The sequence below is a fragment of the Tamandua tetradactyla genome, chromosome 25, assembly GCF_023851605.1.
Source record: "Tamandua tetradactyla isolate mTamTet1 chromosome 25, mTamTet1.pri, whole genome shotgun sequence".
NCBI classification, from domain to species: domain Eukaryota; kingdom Metazoa; phylum Chordata; class Mammalia; order Pilosa; family Myrmecophagidae; genus Tamandua; species Tamandua tetradactyla.
Window position 1 is genome coordinate 31,369,978 of NC_135351.1, and position 21,031 is coordinate 31,391,008.

Below are 21,031 nucleotides of genomic sequence, written 5' to 3' on the forward strand. Positions count from 1 at the left end.
AACTTTGAAATCTGTTCTACAACTAATTTTTGCAAACTGCTTTTAAATTTATTTTTTTTGTGTATATATGTTATTTTTCACAAAAAAGAAAGTCAACTGCGATGATAAATGCACAGCTATATGATAATATCGTGAACCATTGATTGTACACTTTGGATTAGTACATGATATGTGAATATTTAATATATATCCATTAAAAAAGTTAAATACAAATAAAAACATAAAATTTCAAGTAAAAATGTCAGTATCTTGAAATGAAAACACCCTAAAATAAACATTTTTTTCTAGGTTTCAATATTCATATGCTCATGATTATTAATTTTCAGATTAAAAACAGTAAAATAAAATTATAAACGCATGCTACACAACAAAACTAGATTGGAGGGTGGGCCACGTTGGCTCAGCAGGCAGAGTTCTCACCTGCCATGCCGTTGACCCTGGTTTGATTCCCGGTGTCTGCCCATGCAAAAAAAAAAACTGGATTGGGAAAAAAAATGATTCTTTATTCTTTTCACTTCAACCTAAAGTTTCTCAGACTCAAACATGACTTATTATAGACAACGAAGTTTTGTTTTGTTTCCTGAAACTTAAAAAAAAGTCTTAAAAATATTACAGCTCATCTTTCCCCTTAAAGGGTATCCTGAATTAAACACAAACACCTTAATCTAATTTCAATCTGGTCACAACCACCACTTCAATATAATATCACCTCTGCTTCCTAGAAAAGTGATCTGCTTTGCCACAGTCCATCTACATTTGCCTCCTGAATATCTAAGTCATTTATTTAACTTTTTCTGTTCTCTGTGAGTCCTATAAATCAGCAAACTACATAGACGGCTTAAAAAGCCACCAGAATGGAAGCTTCCTTTATAAATTGCAGCCCAAGGAAGTGACATCAACTCCCTTCCTGCATTCCAATATTCTTCAAGAAACTTTTTGAAGAATTATCTGCCACTGAATACTTTGAAAGACTTAATCTCTGTATCACTCACCCAGAAATTAAAATGAAATATAATCAAATAAGTTGCCACTCTGTATAATATGCAATAAAAATGAAAAGACAGTCTGTAACCTCATAAAACTTACTGCCTAGAACAAAGGGAATTCTTGCCTAGAGGTAAGAAATCAAGTTTCTAGTGAATTTTATTGTAATCCTTATGAAAATATCAATTTACTAAGTGCTGTGTTCTTACATAACAATGTACTTAGTTGTAGTATTTTCTAATTCATCACAATATTTCTGTGAAGTAAATACTAGTAAATATTATATCCAATTTGTAGAAGAAATGGCTTTGGATAGGTTTAGCTAGTAAATGTAGAACTTGGGATTCCAAGTTTGACCAACTCCATACCCTTAAGCACAGGTATGGTACCTGTTGTCCCCAAGTAGACTGTAGGACGCTTAAGGCCAGAACCATCCTCTCTACTCCTGGCATATACACCAGCACTGAGCAGTTTAGAACAGCACTGCACCTGATAGGTGGTTCTTAAATTTCCTTAATACATTTAAAAGACCCTTGTAGCAGTTGCATTTTAAAATAAGCCCGGAAATTACATCATTTTAAAGGAAGCAGTGTTCTCTGGCTGTGGGGCGCTGTAGTCTGGCCCCACTGTAGACATCCCAGGGTCACTGATGCAAGGTGCTCATCCTGACTCTGCCTCTTGGACTGTGAGAACCTAGGCAGTCACTTCACTTCTATGTGTTACGGGTTGCAATGAATGGAGCGCGCAGAACAGAGTCTATCATGTACTGTGCCTTAATTCTCCTTTTCCTTCCTTTCCTTTGGGTCGTTGATCCATCAAGACTGCATGCTTGCACTGATGGGAACACTGCCGACACATTTCGGTTGAGCGACGTGTCAGCCTGGCAAATGGACTGAAATGACGACAGTCAGGACGCATGATGTTGGCTAGCCAGGGAAAGTTGGTGGCAGGATGGGAGAGGTGACTGGACTGGAATGGAGGAGCAGCACTTCGGCAGAGTCCTGGCCGGCCACACAACACCTCGGCGAGAGGAGGGACTCAGCAATGTGGCAGTCAGTACTCGGACTCCCCCCCCCCCCTTTTTTTTTATAAGGATGAGGCCTTTTTTTTTTTTTTTTTTTTTTTTGTTTTGAAATTTAACTTTTATTTATACATATGTATTTGGTAAAAGCATAAAACAAAAATATCAGGATAAAGTGTTATTGCCATTTCGTTTGCAGGCAGGAGTCAGGAAATGGAACAATGATAACATTCTAAGACAATTCCAAAGTAGCTAGTTTGTATAATGATAACGTAAGAATGCTAGAATACATAGTGATTATTTCTCAAAGTAAGATAAGTAAGTTTTAGAAGAGAGAAGTTTCCATTATGCAATGACTAGAAAATCTCAAATAAAACTAAATAGTTATGCTATAGCTCAGTAAGTACCATTACACTGTTAAAGGTTAGTTTATGTTTCAGTTTAGTATAGAACTATATTTTGTATTTTACAAAGGCAGTACTTAATTATATTCTGGCTTTTATTCTAGATGCTTAATTAACATGTATAAGGTGACAGTTCAAGCATATTAAATGAAGGGCGTTGGTGATAATCATAACAATTTTTTGCAATTTACACATATTGTATAATGCTCAAATGGAATGAAGCCAGTGTCACCCAACTGGCCTCTTACACATATACATACCCACACAAACAGAACTAGGAAAAAAACTATCAAAGGCAATCATTCTAAATGTAATATGGCATCACATTAAAAATGCAGTCTACCACAGAAATAAAGTAATAGGATCAGCACCCACTGTATAAAGGTAACTGATTCCAACACAACATCAGTCATCTTAATCATAATGGCTTGTTGAAAACATAAAGTTTTCAGCATGAACTATTCTATGAAAGTCTGTGCATCTTAGAAAAGTTCCACATCTATAAGACCTGGATAAGGTTACATCTATCCTGATGTTTGTACAAACATCCGATCTTACAGTGAGATTTCCAGCCCTGTGTAAGATAGAGAGGGCTCCATGCAGCATATGCACCTTGGCTCTTGGAAAGCTTCATGTGCATAATACAGAAGTTGCTGAAGAAGTAAACTGCAGTGGAGTAGCTCAGCTAGGTTTCATTACGTCTTGACCTTTAAACCTCAGGAATGGTGTGATCCATCAGGCTCTTCATAATGTTTAGTGCGGATGAGGCCTTTTTTATAAGGATGAATCAAAACCCCGGTGAAAGGAATTCTAAATTGACCTTCAGGCCCTGGGTTACAAAGTAGCTCTCTGCAATGGAGGGGCAAAACGTGGACGCCCTACGTGACACAATCAGACTTCAGAAATGCCCGGCTTAGAGAACAAGACTTACAGAAAACAAACCAAGAAAAAGAGGCCTAAGTTCTGACCAATCCGACAAGTTTATTTCTGCCTTGATGTTCCAATAAGCCATTAGAAGAGAAACTCGCTTCACAACCGCTTTTTTTTTTTTACTACAAATTCCCAATGTTCCCTGAATGCTTTGGAAACCTGCTTTTTCCTGGTGTTGCCCAATCCACGAATTGCTAAACTGTTATTAAAGCTCTCGTCTTTCTGTTCGCAGGAGCAATTATTCTGACGCGCCACACTGGTAGCCCGGCCCTTTTACGCGTCCCGACGCGCCGGAGGACGCTAAACCGCGAGACTCCGCTGGAGCCGCCGGAAGGGCAGACGCCCGGAGGGCCGGGTCCGCAGATGCACTTCCGCCAGCAGCGAGCCAGTGGCGCGAATTGGTTAGTTAGGTCTGGGAGGTTCCGTACCCCGGGCCTGGGTAAGACCGGTGGGAGGTTAGCGGGGCACCCGGGGGGTTCTGCAGGTTAGCCAGGCACGGGTGGGTGGAGCCCGCTCCTCGAGCAGCCCCGCTTTGGAAGGTTCGGCCCACAGGGGCCGACGGGCAGGTGACTGTGCCCTGGCTCGGCTAGCGCCTCCTGGCTTCCTAGGTCCCGCCTCCGGCCTGGCACTCATAGATATTTCTGAGACGCGTACTTTTGGGTCACAGGTGCCAATCCTGGTGAGTCTGTGCGGACCACCCGTTCCTCCGACGCTGCGGTCCTCTTCGGGAAGCCTTTAGTGGCGTCTGTCAGTTCCTTTTGACTCAGGGAACCCAGGGAGCCTAACTTTCCTGAATCTAGGGCTCATTAGTTGTTCACCGTTTGTGTTCCAGTTCGGTTAATGTAGTATGCCTGGTTAACTCCTTTTTTGTTTTATTCTTTAGAAGATCAAAACTAGTGGAAGGCAACCTGTAGAAGCGGCCCCATATCCTTTATCTTGAATGATTCCTGAAACAGCCTTTCTTCAAGTCCACCCTACATTCACCTAAGGTAGCCTTTAGGGCCTAGGAGAAATGAATTGTTTCTGAAAGATGCCAAGTGGGTAACAGATGATCGGCACAGAAAAGGTATTAGAAGATCTCCTACACATACATGTCTTACGTGTGCACGGAAACTGAAAGTGTGCCTGAGCATGAATTTGTGAGCTCCCAAGCCAGCGCCTAGATGACCGAGGCCTAGTGATAACTGCAGGTCTTGCCAAATATAAAGGCACTGAGCCTAATGCTTTCCATAATGATTCTCAAAACAATCTTACATAGTGGCTGTAGTTTGGTTTATTGCCTTGTATCAATTGTATTTAACTGGTTTTGTGGTTGTGCTATGGTTATGTAAGGTGTCAACATTAGGAGAAGCTTGGTAAGAGGTACAGGGACTGTTTTGTACCTTTTTGGGGAATATTCTTTAAGTCTGAAATTATTTCAGAGTAAAAGCTAAAAAACAAACCTCCAAGAGGTTTTTACAGGTGAAGAAAAAGAAGTTTAGAGAGGTTAAGCCACTACACTTGAGAGAATATGTCAGTAAACAAGCCCAAGTCTTTAGGAATCTTATGTCCTTAACCACTGCCCACCATGCTAATCAGTTGATAGTCTACAACAGGTAGGCTCTGCTTACCTGTATTACTTGGAAGACTGAAACATTCACGTTCACAGCTTATCTACAATACGATTTTACAATTCAGCTGTCTTCACTAATAAGACATTACTATTCCATTGTCTTTTATCAACTTGGCTACTATTTCAGGAAATTCTTGCCCAAGAAGATACAAATTGCAAATAACTGTATTTCAAGAACTTCCCCTGCAAAAAGTCCATCTAAATGAATATAAAACTTCACCTTTTCAGTGGATAGCAACCAGACTTTTTGAAACTCTCACCTCAGAACCTTCGCCTAGCAGTGTCTATCAGTTCTCAACTATTATATCATGATCTTTTTTCCAATCCAAATCCTGCTTTTGAAAGAACTGCTTTAAACACCCCAAACAGTATAAACATTCTGGCTTTCCCTTTCTCTCTCAGAGGTGCTACCAAGGCTCCATCAAGGTAGTGTTCTCTAACAGTAGTAAGGATAAGCTCAATTTTGCTTTATCAACAGGTTGTTTTGGTATTATTTTGAGGAAGCAAACATCCAACAGTTTCTTTGTGGTCAAGAATGCTGTATCTTGACAAACATTCCTTCTCCTACTTGGTACAATAGATTGGAAGTGCCTTAAAATTTTATTTTAAAATTATCTTTAATTTTGGGTCAAGCCTCCTTTTTCTTCCAAAACCAAAAGACAGACTAAGTGAGTGACTTCTTATGCATCAAACTGTGTATATGTTTCTCGTTTTAACTGTGGTTTCTGTAACCTTAGGAGTGAGCCCTGAGATATAACACTTGTAGCTGCAGTCCTCCTCTCAGCACATTGGAGTGGAGATGGCCACCATGCTGCTTCCACAGGCTCTTGAAGAGTCAAAGGGGTTCTTCAAAGTAAACCACAAAGAGGGGCTTGGCTGGGGCCAGGAATCTGGCTCACAAGGGAGCAGCCGAAACAACCAGGAGTTATTTCGCCGGCGCTTCCGGCAGTTCTGCTACAAAGAGACTCCTGGGCCTCGTGAGGCTTTGACCCAGCTGTGGGTGCTCTGCTGTGAGTGGTTAAGGCCTGAGATGCTCACCAAGGAGCAGATGTTGGACTTGCTGGTGTTGGAGCAATTCCTGACCATCCTTCCTGAGGAACTCCAGGCCTGGGTGCAGGAGCATCATCCAGAGAGTGGTGAAGAGGCAGTGACCATGCTAGAGGATCTGGAGAGGGAGCTGGATGAACCAGGACAGCAGGTAGGACATGGCCGAATGCTATATGGTGGGAGTTCTGGGATTGGGTATCCATGGTGGTCCTTTTTGGGGCTCTCGGAGATCATGTACACCATTGGCTCTTCAAATGCCCAAATGAGCCTGCTTGTCCTCAGGTTTCAGCCCAGGCCTGTGCACAGGAAGTACTCTCTGAGACATCAGTGCTTCTGGACCCAGCTAAGGAAACAAGCTATCTTCAGCCTCAGCCCGTGGAGACCCAGCTTAAGGGTGAATCTCAGGACCCTCAACACCAGCAAAATTGTGGTTAGTGTTGACACTTAAAACATCTGGATCCCCTAGAGACCTTAGAATCATTCATCATTCAGCAAAAATATATTGATTACTTCTTATGTGATAGACATTGTACTAAGCACTAGGCATACACTGAACAAAGCAGACATGATCCTTGATTTCATGCAGTTTACAATAAGTCTCGTGACAGAGACATTAAACAAATAAACGCACACATGAATATTCCATTACAAATTGTATGGGAGTCGGGGAGAAGTAATATGGAGCTGAATCCTAAAGATGGGGTAGGAATTATCCAAGTGAATAGTGGAAGAAGCAGCATTCTAGGCTGAAAGAGTATATATAAAAACTCTGGAGTGGGAAAGAACTTAATGGATTTGAGAAACTGTAAGAAGGCTAGTGTGACAGGAGTATAGAGAGGAGAAAATGACAGAGACAAGGTGATCAGGGGCCAGGCATGAAGGCTTTGTACATTGTATTAAAAGTCAGTTGGGGGCGGGCCGCGGTGGCTCAGCGGGCAAGAGTGCTTGCCTGCTATGCCGAAGGACCTCGGTTCGATTCCCGGCCCCAGCCCATGTAAAAAACAAACAAACAAACAAAATATAATAAAACAAGATGTTTCCCTTTCTTCCTCCCTTCCTTCCTTCCATCCTTCCTTCCTTCTCTGTCTTTCCTTCCTTTCCTCCCTCTCTCTTAAAAAAAAAAAAAAAAAAAAGTCAGTTGGGGCAGGCCATGGTGGCTCAGCAGGTAGATTTCTCGCCTACCATGCTGGAGACCCAGGTTCATTTTTCTGGTACCTGGCGATGCAACAAAAAAAAATGTCAGTCGGGGCGTGAGGGGTAGTTTAGTGGTAGAATTCTCACCAGCCATGCAGGAGACCCAGGTTCAATTTCTGGCCCATGCACTTCCCAAACAAATGAAAAACCAAACAAAAATTCAACAAATAGTGCTACAATAAGGGTATATTCACATGGAAAAAAAATGAAATGTGACCCCTGTCATATAACATACAAAGGGGAAAAAAAAAAGAAGTCAATCAGGTGCAAGGGTGGTTCAATGATAGAATGCTGCCCTGCCATACAGGTGACCCTGGTTCGATTCCCAGCCCATGTATCCCCTCCCGTCCACCCACCCCACCCCTCCCAAAAAGAATTTAATCTTTAACTTCTACTGTAGGTAAGGCCCAGATCTGTGTTCTATAAGCTCTCTCTGCCCTAAAGAAATTGAGTGTCCATAACAAGACAGGATTTGAGAGCATGTGCCAAATCAGAGATCACAGTCAGAGGAGCAAGAAATCTGTCTTTTCAGGCCCTGGTGGTAACAGGGTGGCTGGGATTTGAACTGGGTTCCTTGTGCAGTAAACATCAAGAAGCATAAAAAACATACCCAGCCCTCCTTTTAGCTCTCTGTTCCGCTATTCTCTTTGTCAGTCACGTTGAGATTTGTAGTCACTCGACCCATTTATTTACTCCCAGTGTGTCCGTTTTTTTTTCTGTACTGTGTTCCACATCATCCCAAATCCCCACAACCCCCATTCACACACACACACACACACACACACACACACACTCACTCCACCACCACCACTATGCCATTGAACTCAGAACAACATCTGTCACCACACCTTCCTTTACTCTTCTGCCCAAACAACTCATGTTTCAAGCCTCAACTCAGCTGTCACCTTCTTGATACCTCCTTACATGTCTTAAGTTATGAGATGCACTTGTGCATACCTCCAGCATAGCATTTAGCATCCTGTATTATCATTTCTCCTTTCTGAAGATCCTTCATGTCAAGGATTTTCATCTCTGTATTCTACAGCAACTGATATGTAGGTGATGCTTAATAAAGGTGAATGATGAAGACTAACCTTGAGGAATAATGTGGAAAAGTAAAAATCATAAGCAGACGTGGGTGGGTTAGGTTGGCTGAGGCTTTGGGTGTGGTAGAGGAATAATGCTAACGAAGTGATCTGAAACAGAATTGTAAAGGCCCTAAAAAAACGTTTATATTCTCTTTTCCTCTTTTCTTTTCTCTTTTCTTTTTTGTTCTTGTTTTGGTTTCTGAGCAGACACTAATGTATGCCCTGTTCGCTCATGTCAATTGGATTGGAGAGGCAGGAGAAGAATAAGGCCCACTATGGAGACTGTTGCTGCAGCTCCAACTCAACATTGTGAGAAACAAAAATAAGGCAGTTACAGATGGGAATGGAGAGGGCTGGGGGGCTACAATAGCTAGATCGCTTGTCCTAACACTGTAGAGGATATCCTCCTCCTGGCTTGAACAAGAGATCAAAGATATCAGGATTGGAACCCTCCTGTCTGTTGGGTGGGAGTAACGCCAGCTTTTACCAAGAGAAATTAATATTATTGATAGAAATAGAGTCATCTAAAAAATATGAGTTATATTTTCTTCATCATAGTCTTCTTCATTTACATAGGAAGAATTTTTAATCATTGTAGGATATTTCTCACTATATGTTTGATCATCCTAGTCTAATTTGTAAATTCTGTTTCCAAATTATCTAGTGACATCATTGTCAGAAAAAAAGATAATTCACATGCTAGAGTTTTCCTAAAATAACGAGCTTGCTGGGTTTTATTTTTATTTTTTAAAATATTTTTATCAAGAAATCTTCATGCACGCACAGTCCGTACATAGTATACAGTCAGTGGCTTGCAACATCATCACATAGCTGTGTATCCATCACCATGATTATTTTTAGAACATTTGCATCACTCCAGAAAAAGAAAGAAAAAGAAAAAATTCATACATCCTATACCCCTCCCTTTCACTGACTACTAGCATTTCAATCCACCCAATTTATTTTATCCTCATCCCTCCACTATTTATTCATTTTTTATCCATATTTTTTTACTCATTTATCCATACCATGAACAAAAGGAACATCAGACACAAGGTTTCCACAATCACACAGTTACATTGCAAAAGCTATGTTGTTGCACAATCGTCTTCAAGAATCACGGCTACTAGAACACAGCTCAACAGTTTCAGGTACTTCCCTCCAGCCACTCCAATGCACCATAAACTAAAAAGGAATATCTGTGTAATGCATAAGAATAACCTTCAGGATAACCTCTCAACCCTGTTTGAAATCTCTCACCCACTGAAGTTTAATTTTGTCTCGTTTCTCTCTTCCTCTCTATTGGTCAAGAAGGCCCCCTCAGTCCCATGATGCTGGGTCCTGGCTCATCCTGGGAGTTCTGTCCCACGTTGCCAGGGAGATTTATGTCCCTGGGAGTCATGTCCCACGTAGAGGGGGAAGGGCAGTGAGTTGGTTTAGAGAGAGGCCACATCTGAGCAACAGAAAAGGTTCTCTGAAGGTGATTCTTAGGAATAATCATAAGTAGGCCTAGCCTCTCCTTTGCAGGAATAAGTTTCATAAGGGCAGACCCCAAGATCGAGGGCTCAGCCTATTGACTTGGGTATCTCCACTCCTTATGAGAACACCAGGAATTCCCCAGATGGGGAAATTGGATACCTCCTTCTTTCTCCTCAGTCCCCCAAGGGGACCCCGCAAACACTTCTTCATTCATTCCCCAAATCACTCTGGGATATATCAGGATACCACAGCAACCTGCATGAACTAACAAGATCTCATGCCCTATTCAAGATTCCCTGTATTTATGGTGTTCAGCTAAACTGACCATACAGATTAAGTTAGGTAATGTGCTACTAAATTTTGCACCAAATAAATATCTCTCCCTTTGGTCTCAAACGAAAGTTGAAGTTTGAAAATATTGGCCATATCATCCTTTACCCTGTATTCTGATTTATTTTAGACCTATCCAAATCAGCTTCATTCATATCTCTAGTCGAAGTCTGATCCCTCTTTCAACTTTTTCAACAGTTGGTGTATGGGGTACCACTGACTTTCATAACCTCAGAGCTCCATCTCTGAGTCTCAGGTGTGACACAAATACCCAAAATTTCTGAAACTGACCAGGTTATACACAAACATGGAGCTTGCTGTTTGTTGGGCAGAACTTTATTATTTGCATTAGTCTACTAATGGGCATCTCACTAAGATGTATAACATATTCTTAGAGTAAACTTAATACACTTCTATCCTTTTCTTGATGACTAAAGCTTATCATTATGAACATTAGTGCTCACTCTGGTCTGCAGATCACTGCTGCCCTTGGAGTCTTTTAGGTAGGTACTGGCAGGTGTTGGCTTGATTCCTAAGATGTCATATTACTAAATGGCAAAATTGGAAATTTAAGCCTTTCCTCTGCAGAGACTGTGGTCTTAAATCATTAGTACTGATGGAATATAAAATGTGAGGAGGGTGGAGAGTTAGGGGAAATGAAACTGGAAAGGTAGGCAGGGACATTCTCACATCAGATTTCAAACCCTCATTGTACATCTTGGTGACTTTAAAAATATATCAGGGGAAAAAAATAAAAAATAAAAAAAATATATATCAGGGCCTGGACCCCATCCTCAAAAATTCCTTTCATTTGAACTGAGGTGGAGCCCAGGGAGTTCTTTGTTGTTATTTCCCTCTTTTTTTTTTTTTTTTTTAATTTTTATTGTGATAACATATATACAACATTTTAACCACTTCCAAGTATACGATTCCGTGGTGTTAATTATATTCACAGTGTTGTGCTACCATACCACCATCCATTACCAAAACTTTTCCATCATTACAAACAGAAGCTCAGTACCTGTTAAAAATTAGTTCCACATTCCCCACTTCCACCCCCACCCCTGATACCCTATAATCTCTGTCTCTTTGAATTTGCATATTCTCTTTATTTCAGATGAGTGAGATCATACAATATTTGTTTTTTTGTGTTTGGCTTATTTCACTCAACATCATACTCTCAAGGTTCATCTATGTTGAACCATGATCCAGCACTTCACTTCTTTTTACCATTTTATGTATACACCACATTTTGTTTATCCATTCATCTATCAGCAGACAGTTGTGTTGCTTCCACCTTTTGGCCATTGTGAACGTTGGTTTACAGATGTGTGTTCCTGCTTAAAGTGGCATTATTTGGTCATATCAGAACTCTATAAGAAACCACAAAACTGATTTTCATAGTGGCTGCACCATTTTACATTTCTACCAGCATTGCAAAAGAGTTCCAGTTTCTTCATATTCTCATCAACACTTAATAGTTTCTGCTTTTTAAATAACTGTTCTAGTTGGTGTGAGGCATTATCATATTGTGGTTTTAATTTGCATTTCCCTAATGGTTATTGTTGTTGAACATCTTTTCATATGCTTTTTAACCATTTGTATATCATCTTTGGAGAAATTTGTATTCAAGTCCTTGGCCTCCTTTTTAGTTGTGTTTTTTTGTCTTTTAGTTGTTGAGGTGTAGGATTTCTTTATATATTCTGGATATTAAATCCTTATCAGATATATGGTTTCCAAATATTTCTTCCATTTTGTATGTTATTTCACTTTCTTGATAATGTGCTTTGATGCACAAAAAATTTTAATTTTGATGAAGTCCACTTGATCTAATATTCTTTTTGTTGCTCTTGCTTTTGGTGTAAAATCCATTGCCTAATACAAAGTCCTAGGGATGTTCCCTTATAATTCCTTCTAGGAGTTTAGTTTTTGGATGTAGTGTAAGGTAAGGTAAGGGTCCACTTTTATCCTTTTGCATGTGGATATCCAGTTTTCCAAGCACCATTTGTTGAAGAAACTATTCTCACCCCATTGAGTAGACTTGGCACCCTTGTCAAAAGTCAGTTAACCATAGATTTGAAGGTTTATTTCTGAACTTTCAAATCTGTTCCTTTGGTCTAATGACTGACCTTGTGCCAGTACCACACTGTTCCAATTTCTGTAGCTTTGTAATAAATTTTAAAATTGGAAAGTGTGAATCTGAAACTTTGTTCTTCTTTATTTTTCTTTTTTTTTTAAGCTCTCCAACTTATTCTAATGTGTTTTAGGAATTCCAGTCGATCACTAAGGCCCTTCTGTGCTTAGCACCTGAATTTAGATTTTATTCTATTGGTAATTAAAGAAAGAATAATTAAAGATAAGTGCATCAGGTACGATCTACAAATGGCATGTAAATCAAAATTATTTTTAGGGCAGACAGAATACATAATTGTATATTTCAGCACAACCACTGTGGAGAGTGGGCATAGTGTGGATCATCTAATCATTCATCTTTGAAAAATAAATGATAGCAATGGTCTCAGTCCTAAATTCCACTATGGAACATGGTTTCTTGGATAATCCACCTCTTTAAGTTCTGACAAAGAGGTCTGGTAGCAAGGTCAAATATTGGTCTGCATCTGTTGAACCACATATGAAAACCTCCCTTGGGAGTAGCTATACATTGCCAGCACTGTAGCTTGAAACTTTATTTTGCTGGAAGAAGGCAATATCAGAGGAATTCAATTCCAAAATTTTCATGGACTTTTTGAAGTTCTTTCCCTATAACTAGGGAAATAGGCTCTGTTTTATCACCAGCCCTCCCCCCCCCCACCCCCAGAGTATAGTTGGTCATTCGTAACAACTAGTTTCTTTTTAAATGTGAAACAGAGTTTTTCTTTAAAAGTCAATTGTTAAATAGACATTTTATCAAGTTGTGAGGATACCATTCTTCTCTGTCAAAACTTTCCCTCTGGGTTCACTCTTGTTGAAGTTCATCCTTTAATAATTATTTTAGTAGCCTGCAAGTCTTTGCATGTCTGAAAATACACTTATTTTGCCATCTCTTTTTAATCATGATTTAGCTAGGGTAAAATTGTAAATTGTTAATCTTCTCCCTCAGCATTTTGAAAATGCTATTTCACTGTCTTCTAGCTCTATTGTTTGCTGATTAAAGAACTACTATCAGCCTAAATGACTGTTTTTTTGTAAGTGATTCCATTTTTTTCTCTTTATTGCTTTTATATTTCCTCCAAACCTTTACTTTTTGAAGTTCCAGTACAGTGTGTCTTGATAAAGTTTTTTTCTTTGTTCTTCATACTTGATCTAGGAATGGATTTTTGCTTTAATAACCCATATTTTTCTTTACTTCTGGGAAATTCTTAGTTGTTAGTTCCTTAAATAGTGCTTCTTTTTTATATCTAAGTTATTTTTCCTGAAACTGTCATCAGATACTTGTTAGAACCTAGTTATTAATCTAGCCTTCATTTCACTTAACTGCTCTTTCCTATATTTTATGTCTTTGCTTCTCAGTGGAACATCCTGGTTGGATTCCTCCATACTGTCTTCCAATTTATTCTCCCTTTATCTCCAGTTTATCCATTTAATTAAAAAAAATTATTTCAATATCTAGCACTTTTATTTTTAAAAGTTCTTTTCAGTTCTTTTATACTACCTATCCTTTTTTCCTTTCCACTTATTTTATTTAATAATTCCGTGTTTATTTGCCAGGTGGTGTGTCATAATTTATATGTTTTAAATGGCTTTACTAATTTTGTCAGTCTGTTTGAGTACAGTAATTTCATCTGGATTGAATTCACATTCCAACTGGTAATATTGTTAACCACCTTTCATAGCATTCAGTTCATGTTTTGAAATTTCATTTTTAGACTTATTTTGAGTTGTTTGTCTTTTAAATCTATTTTACGTTCTCTCCTTCCTCATTTAGCAGTTCTCTTGTTAATCTTCACTGGGTTCCCCAGGCCAACTTCTACACAGTGACATTTTAGAGCTCCTGTTGCCATTGTGATATCACTGATGTAGTCCCAGGCTTCTAGGAGGTGGCTTGGCACGGTTCTTGGTCACAGGGTTGTAATTTTTCTCTATGTGTATCTGTATGTTTATGTATATGTATACCTGCATGTTCCACTCCAGTTCTGGCATCAGGCAGAGAGATAGTGCCAGCCCTTCCTGATTTGTATCCCTTGCCATATTTTAATTACTGACAACTCTAAGGAAAAAAACTATATTCTTGTATAAGTGTATACCTCTGTGTAAGTTGCCTTTAAATCCTGCACACAGGTATATCTAAGGTACCTGTAACATAAATTAAAGTTTTTAAATGCCGAAGGACTTTAAGATAAGCTTATATAACCATTAAGAGGGAGGTTTTTTTTTAACCTCCCTGGTTTTACAAGCTGATTTGGCAAGGAAATTGTTGCAGGCCTCACTCTAAAAGAAATCACCAAGGAAAGACTGATCACCGTTGGCAATGTTTTTTAACATCTGTTTCATCCCAGGTTCCTGCCTTTACACAGGAAAGGCACTTGCCTAAGAATCAGAGATGCAGAGTCACTTTTCTCAGAGTTTGCCAGTGAGCTTTGTCTCTCGTTCACATTCTCAGAGGTCTTGAATCTGCTGTTTGACTATGGATCCTTTCTTGCCTCAGTCTAGAATCTCTTTAGCCAAGCTATTCAACAACTTTGATATCTGCCCATTGCAAATAATCCTATATCGCTGCCCAGAGTTAGGTCTAACTTGTACTGCTTCCTAGCTCTCTAATTATCTTCAAAAAAGGTTTTTTCCACTTAATGCCTCTTACCCATTCAAAGGATATCCCCTTTCCTTGCATTATTCCCACATGTTACAAATTCTGCTTTTTACTCAGGTAAATGGGTATTACTTCAGTGGGGAATATGCCTTGAGTGGGAAAAATCTCATGGTTTTTTGTTTGTTTGTTTGTTTTGTTTTGTTTGGGAAACTGTTAACCATTGAGTATGTGGCCATATCTCCTGTCCTGGAGGAGTGAGCTGTTAGGACAAACTGCTCAGAGGAATTAAGGGGACAGGCAATCAGGAGAATTCAGGGGATGTGGTTTCCCTGGGTATGGACAAATGGGAATGTGCTATCCTTTGTTAAATAGTCTTTCTCTGTGTTAGTGACTCTTTTGCCTGAGAATTCTTGAATACCTCAAGCTTGACAGATTCTCAGTATTCTCCTTTATGAGAAGAAGAGTGAATTCTTCTGGGGACAAAGAAGTGTCTGTACTTCCCCATGTGTCCTAGGTCTCTAGACTTCAGTCTCTTTCCTCTGCCTATTTGTAAGTGGTATGCTTGCTTGTGCTCTAATTCCCCATTTTTCAATATTTTCAGAGATTTCAGGGCAACCTGCATAGAGTCCTCATGGCTCCTACTTGGTACCTGCCACTGTTGGCTTCACTTCTCTTTTTGCTACTCCTACAGTTCCTGATCTTTCATTCCTTCTCTCTGTCGATTTTTGGCCTTCCATGGTGAATTCACTTTTGTCTCAGATGGTCTCTTCTGCTGTTTACTATTTTTGTTCATTGGATTGCTTTTCCTTTCTCTCTGATTTTTCATTATTCTTTTCCTTAACCACACTTTCCCAGTCCAACCCCTGCTAGTCCTCTCCTCTATTTTGGTTTCCCAATTTCCTACTTTGCAGAATGTTGCAAAACCATTTTGTTGGTATATTTAAGCTATATATTTCTGGTATATTTATTTAATTTTATTTCCTGTATATCCAGATTACATTTGAATGCTATACTTTTTCTTTTAGATGATGTGATTATAATTGATAAAGAAGAATTGACTCAAGAGGAGGATCTTACTGCAGATATGGAATCCCAGGGGAAGTTACCTGGTCAAGTCAATGGAAAGAGTCTAGAATGTAGAGAAACCCAGGAACATGCAAGTTGTTCAAAAAGACACCAGAGAAAAACTTTAAATGAGAGAAGGTTTAAGTGTGATGAATGCGGGAAAAGATTCACTCGAAAGTCAAGCCTCATTAGACATAAAATAATCCATTCAGGAGAGAGACCCTATTTGTGTAATATATGTGGCAAAACTTTCACTCAGAACTCACACCGTGTTGGCCATCAGAAAATACACAGCCGATTAAAATCATATCAGTGTGATGAGTGTGGGAAAGCCTTTTATTACAGTTCACAGCTTGTTCAGCATCAAAGGATCCACACTGGAGAGAAACCTTTCCAGTGTAGTGAGTGTGAGAAAGCTTTTCATTACAGCTCAGGCCTTATTCGACATCAGAGGACCCATACAGGAGAGAAACCATATCAGTGTAATGACTGTAAGAAAGCCTTCTGCCTGAGCTCACATCTAATTCAACATCGGAGAGTTCATACTGGAGAGAAGCCATACCAGTGTAGTGAGTGTGGGAAAAGCTTCAGCCAAATTTCAGGCCTTTTCCATCATCAGAGAATCCACAGTGGGGAGAAACCATATGAATGTGATAAGTGTGGAAAGGTCTTCAGTCATAGTTCAGGTCTTATTGGACACCAGCGAGTCCACAGTGGAGAGAGGCCATATGAGTGTGATGTGTGTGGGAAAGCTTTCAGTTACAGGTCACATCTTGTGGGGCACCGAAGGATTCACGCTGGAGAGAAGCCCAACAAATGTGATGTGTGCGGGAAAGCTTTCCAGCGGAGCTCACAACTCATTGTACATCAGCGGATCCACACTAAAGAAAAGGCCGAGTGATATCAAAAGTAGAACAGAATTTTTCAGCTGTGCTCATTCCATGGAACATCAGAAAAGCACAACTAGAAAAGGATGCTACCAATACAGTGATGTAGGGAAAATTGCAAACACTATTGCAGTTTTAACAGTGATTTATAAATATATATATGGAGACTGAGATAGGCAAACACCTGAAAGAAGACTTTCTGATGCTCTGCTACTAGGCACATTATCTAATGAATTGAGACTTTGGGGGGGCCCATTCTATACTTTCAAACTTATTTAATCTGCAGCAAGTGGTTCAGGAAGTCTAACAGTTCTATTAGGTATATGACTGGAGGTTTAAGAAATTACTGTTATTCTTTTCCCTTTTTCTCCACCTTTATTTTTTTGAAGTTGAAGAAATAATCTTGTCTGGAGTTTGAGTTTAGAATTAATACCTGATATACATGAAAAAAATTTTTTTATGAACTTGATAAAATATATTAATCTGTCAATCATCTGCACTAAAAACATTGTGAAATACAAAAGCTATTTTGTAATACTAAAATTAATTATGATTTGTGGGGTAAGGATAGGTTCATTGGGGAGTGATTGAGATGGTTTCTCATGCAGATTCCCTGTAATCTTTCATATCTTAACCCAGAGGTAGCAAACAGACCAAATGGACTGTATACCTGGTTCATATGCATTTTTTTTGTCTGCACAATGTTTTGTCGTTTTTTTTTTTTAAATTTAAAATAATTGCAACTAAAGAATCAGGAGACTTCATGTAAAATCTGACTTTACAGATTATTTTGCAAAAATGGATAATACGGCTGCACAGGGTACCACATTCCCACGTGGCAACACTTGAGCTGATTATTGTTACTTTCCGGTTTGACACGGTCACCACTGCCACCCAGCTTCCTGTGGTCTTACACTGCAAAGCTCCCCCCTTTATTCATTCATTCATTTTACCTGCGTGAACCCTAGGGATCCCCAGCAGCCCTAGGGATTTCTTAGAAGTATTCCAAGGCTCTTCACCACCAAGGCAACCTCACTTTAATTAGTTTTCTATATTGGCCTTTGAGTTAAGATTTTCTTTGAAGAAAGGTTTTGCTGCTGACAACAGGCCTGAAGGCTAAATTTTAAAAAATAATAAATTTGTATTTTTTGAGCACCTGAAGGTACAGTAAAGCCACTTTATTTTCCTTGGATAGAATTTGTAGTAATTTCTTGAAAGACAACTGTAATACCCTCTAACAGAATCCTTGGAGACTAGTCTCCAGGTGAAATGAAAAACTTAAAAGTGTTCATGAAAGGAGTCAACATTAAATATAAGAGTGAGAAAACCTGGGGCTAAATACAAGGACTAGATTTGGGAAGGGAATCACCAAGATTTGAAGCACTTAGTAGTAGGAGCCATTGTGGAAAGCAGTAGGAAGAGGCCATAATGGGAGACTTGGGAGAGATGGAGAGTAAAAGCAGCCAAGAATAAGGGAAGGGTGGGGATAAACTTTATGAGGAGAGAAAGTTAGGGGGAGAAATGAAAAGGTGGTAAAAGGATACAATGGAAAAGTTGGAGGAGCCCGAAAAAGTTAATTGGAAAGAGGAAATGGAAGCAAAGTTACATTTTAGGTGAAAAAGATGCAGCAGTTAAGGTGAGTGGGAGGTTGAGGGTCTCTGGAGCACTTGTTTATTTTTCATTGACCTCTCAGTGACTTCAGAGTAATTCAAAGCATAATTAGCCCCCTTTATTTTTGTGTCACTAAGCTAAATGCTCACATGAACAATCCTAACCAGGATCTAAGTCCAGTATTCCTTGGGTGCCACTCAGAATCTTAGCCCTGTATGGGTCTCTGGGTGTTGAGACACAGGACAGCTCTCTTTTTTTCCATCATTCTAGGCCCTGATTTGTGGAACTCAGCCTGGACTCTTCTCAGCAAAACAAACCAAGCAGAAAGGTCTTTCTAAGGAGCAAAAATAAACTCATACCTTCTCTCTTAGGGGTATCTGGAAAGTTTCTTTGTAGGAAGAAACTTGTCTATTCCCCCTAAAGAGAAAACACTGTTGCAAGATAGTAATAAACAATATAAAGGAAATAAATGATCCATGCAAAAGGCAAAGCCCTTTGCAAACCATTAACAATAGGAGTTACTATTTGTTGCGCACCTATTGTGTCCTAGACACTGTACTAAGCACTTTATATATCTCATGTATACTTCCTAACTCTTCTGTAAGGTTGCTGTTATTAGATGATATATAGAAATAAATTATACTTATGAAAAATTGATAATAAAATGAGAAGTATTACATTAACATTTTAAGTAGCATATTGAAGTGTTTTTAGACTACAATCACAACCATGTAAAATGGTAAAAATATTAAAAGTTGGAAGGAAATGATAACTGTCGATAATGATTGAACTTAAATGATAAGATTGGAATGATTCTCCCCTTTACTTTCTACTTTTCTGTGTATTCCAAATGGAAAAGTTTGAAAGAATTCATCATACACATGTAGTAAATACTTCGTAAAAGGTTAAAATGCTACAGAATTATCTGAGTCCTTCTGGAGATGATCCTTTGATAACTTTTTCAATTGTTTCCTTTAAGATTAATTTATTTAGAATTTTCTGTTTGAACGGATTTTGAAATTAGTGGTTTTTTTCTCAGAAAATAATCAATTTCATTGAGTTTTTTTTAGTTAGCATACTTTCCTCATCTGTCATTTATAATTAAAAAATTTTTTCTCTCAATCAGATTTACCATAAGTTTGTCATTTTTATGGATATGTTTACAAAGATTCCATTTGTGGATTTATTTATTGTTACTATTCTGTTTTCTACTTTGCTTTTGCTTCGATAATTCTTTTCTCCCTTTTTTCTCACTTTTCTTTTTTCTTGAGTTGAATGCTTAGTTCAATTATTTTCTCTTTTTAAATAATGACGTGAGAATGTACACCTATAAAGTAGTTATTTTTTTATATAGTCCACTTAGGTTTTCGTGAGTGTACATGTGTGTATTTGTTTTGCTTTGTTTTATACTTTTGGAAGACAAAAATAGAGAGAGAGGAGGAGGGCCCTTCTTGTCATATACCAGACTGTTTGCTTAACCTCGATGTCTCACTCCTTCATCTCCCTCAATCTTTGCTCAAATGTCAATTTACTAATGAGGCCTGATCATACTATTCTCACCCCCCAGTTTTCTTTTCCCTTTTATTTTCTTTTTAATACCTACCGCCAACATTTAATACTATATGTTTTTCTAGTTTGATTATTCTCTACTGCAGCCACACCTTTTAGGTTATGAATTCCATGAAGCCAAAGGTATTTTGTTCAAAACTATAGTTCCAGTTTCCAGAATAGTGCCTGACATAGTAGGTGTATGATCAATATTTGTAGAAGAAAAGGAAAGAGGTAGAAAAATTCAGAGCCTTTTTTATCCACCAAATTTGCAAAGCTCAAAATGTTTCATAAGACTAATGATGAGTACAGGGAAACAGGCATATTGCTAGTAGGTTCTGTGAATTGTGATTTGGCACCAATATAAAGCATAAATGCCCCTATTCTGCTCTACTAATACCATTTCTAGGAATATAGACTATGTATATATTCTTACAAATGATAGTGTATGTTCACAGCAATTTATTGCAGCAGTGTTTGAAAAGGCTATTGGAAACAACCTATGTGACCGTCAGTGGGTTAGTTAATAAATTGGCACGTCTTAGTTTCTTGGGCAAATACCATGAAATGGTTCAGTTTAAACAATGGGAATTTATTAGCTTATGGAGTTTTGTATGTGTGTGTGTGTACGCTGTATGGCAGGGTCACATTTCATTATTTTTCCATGTGAGTTTCCCATTATTGCAACACCATTTGTTGAATTCTTGTTTGCTTTTTGTTTTGCTTGTTTGTTTTTTTGGGGGAAGTGCATGGACCAGGAATCAAACCCAGGTCTCCCATAGCTTATGGTTTTGAGGAGAAAAGAAAGTCCAAATCAAGGCATCATGAAGGTGATTTCTCCCCAAAGTCTGTGGTGTTCTGGGGCTGGCTGCAAGTGATCATTGTTCCTTAGTTTGTCACATGGCAAGACATAGGACAGCACCTCCGTTCTCTTCCAAGTTCAGCTTCTTGCTTCTTGTGGATTTCTGTCTCTGTCTGATTTTCATTCTACTTATAAAGGACTCCAGTAATAGGATTAAGACCCATAACTGTTTGGGCTAGGCCCCACCTTAACTGAAGTAACCTCGTTAAATGGTCATATTTA

At 38.9% G+C, this 21,031-nt stretch overlaps 1 protein-coding gene across 8 annotated transcripts; it reads left to right on the forward strand.

Moving 5' to 3' along the window:
- Nucleotides 1–1,819: 1,819 nt before the first annotated feature.
- Nucleotides 1,820–19,519, forward strand: LOC143669287 (zinc finger and SCAN domain-containing protein 16-like). Of its 8 annotated transcripts, none has more exons than XM_077143933.1 (7): nt 1,820–2,036; nt 3,572–3,740; nt 4,223–4,328; nt 5,689–6,149; nt 6,281–6,428; nt 8,488–8,589; nt 15,862–19,519. In XM_077143933.1, exons 4-7 carry the CDS (start codon nt 5,751–5,753, stop codon nt 16,800–16,802), a joined length of 1,590 nt encoding a protein of 529 aa, XP_077000048.1. In that variant the 5' UTR covers nt 1,820–2,036; nt 3,572–3,740; nt 4,223–4,328; nt 5,689–5,750; the 3' UTR covers nt 16,803–19,519. The 8 variants fall into 8 exon arrangements, with proteins under 8 accessions (XP_077000048.1, XP_077000050.1, XP_077000044.1 ...); XM_077143929.1 differs by having other exon boundaries at nt 1,824–2,036; nt 4,223–4,405; XM_077143935.1 differs by lacking the exon at nt 4,223–4,328.
- The last annotated feature ends 1,512 nt before the right edge of the window (nt 19,520–21,031 follow it).

Coding starts and splice junctions, on each gene's coding strand:
- LOC143669287 (XM_077143933.1), top strand. CDS start 5,751: ATGGCCACCATGCTGCTTCCACAGGCTCTTGAAGAGTCAAAGGGGTTC. Junction 6,150..6,280: donor TGGATGAACCAGGACAGCAG/GTAGGACATGGC, acceptor GCTTGTCCTCAG/GTTTCAGCCCAGGCCTGTGC. Junction 6,429..8,487: donor TCAACACCAGCAAAATTGTG/GTTAGTGTTGAC, acceptor GTTTCTGAGCAG/ACACTAATGTATGCCCTGTT.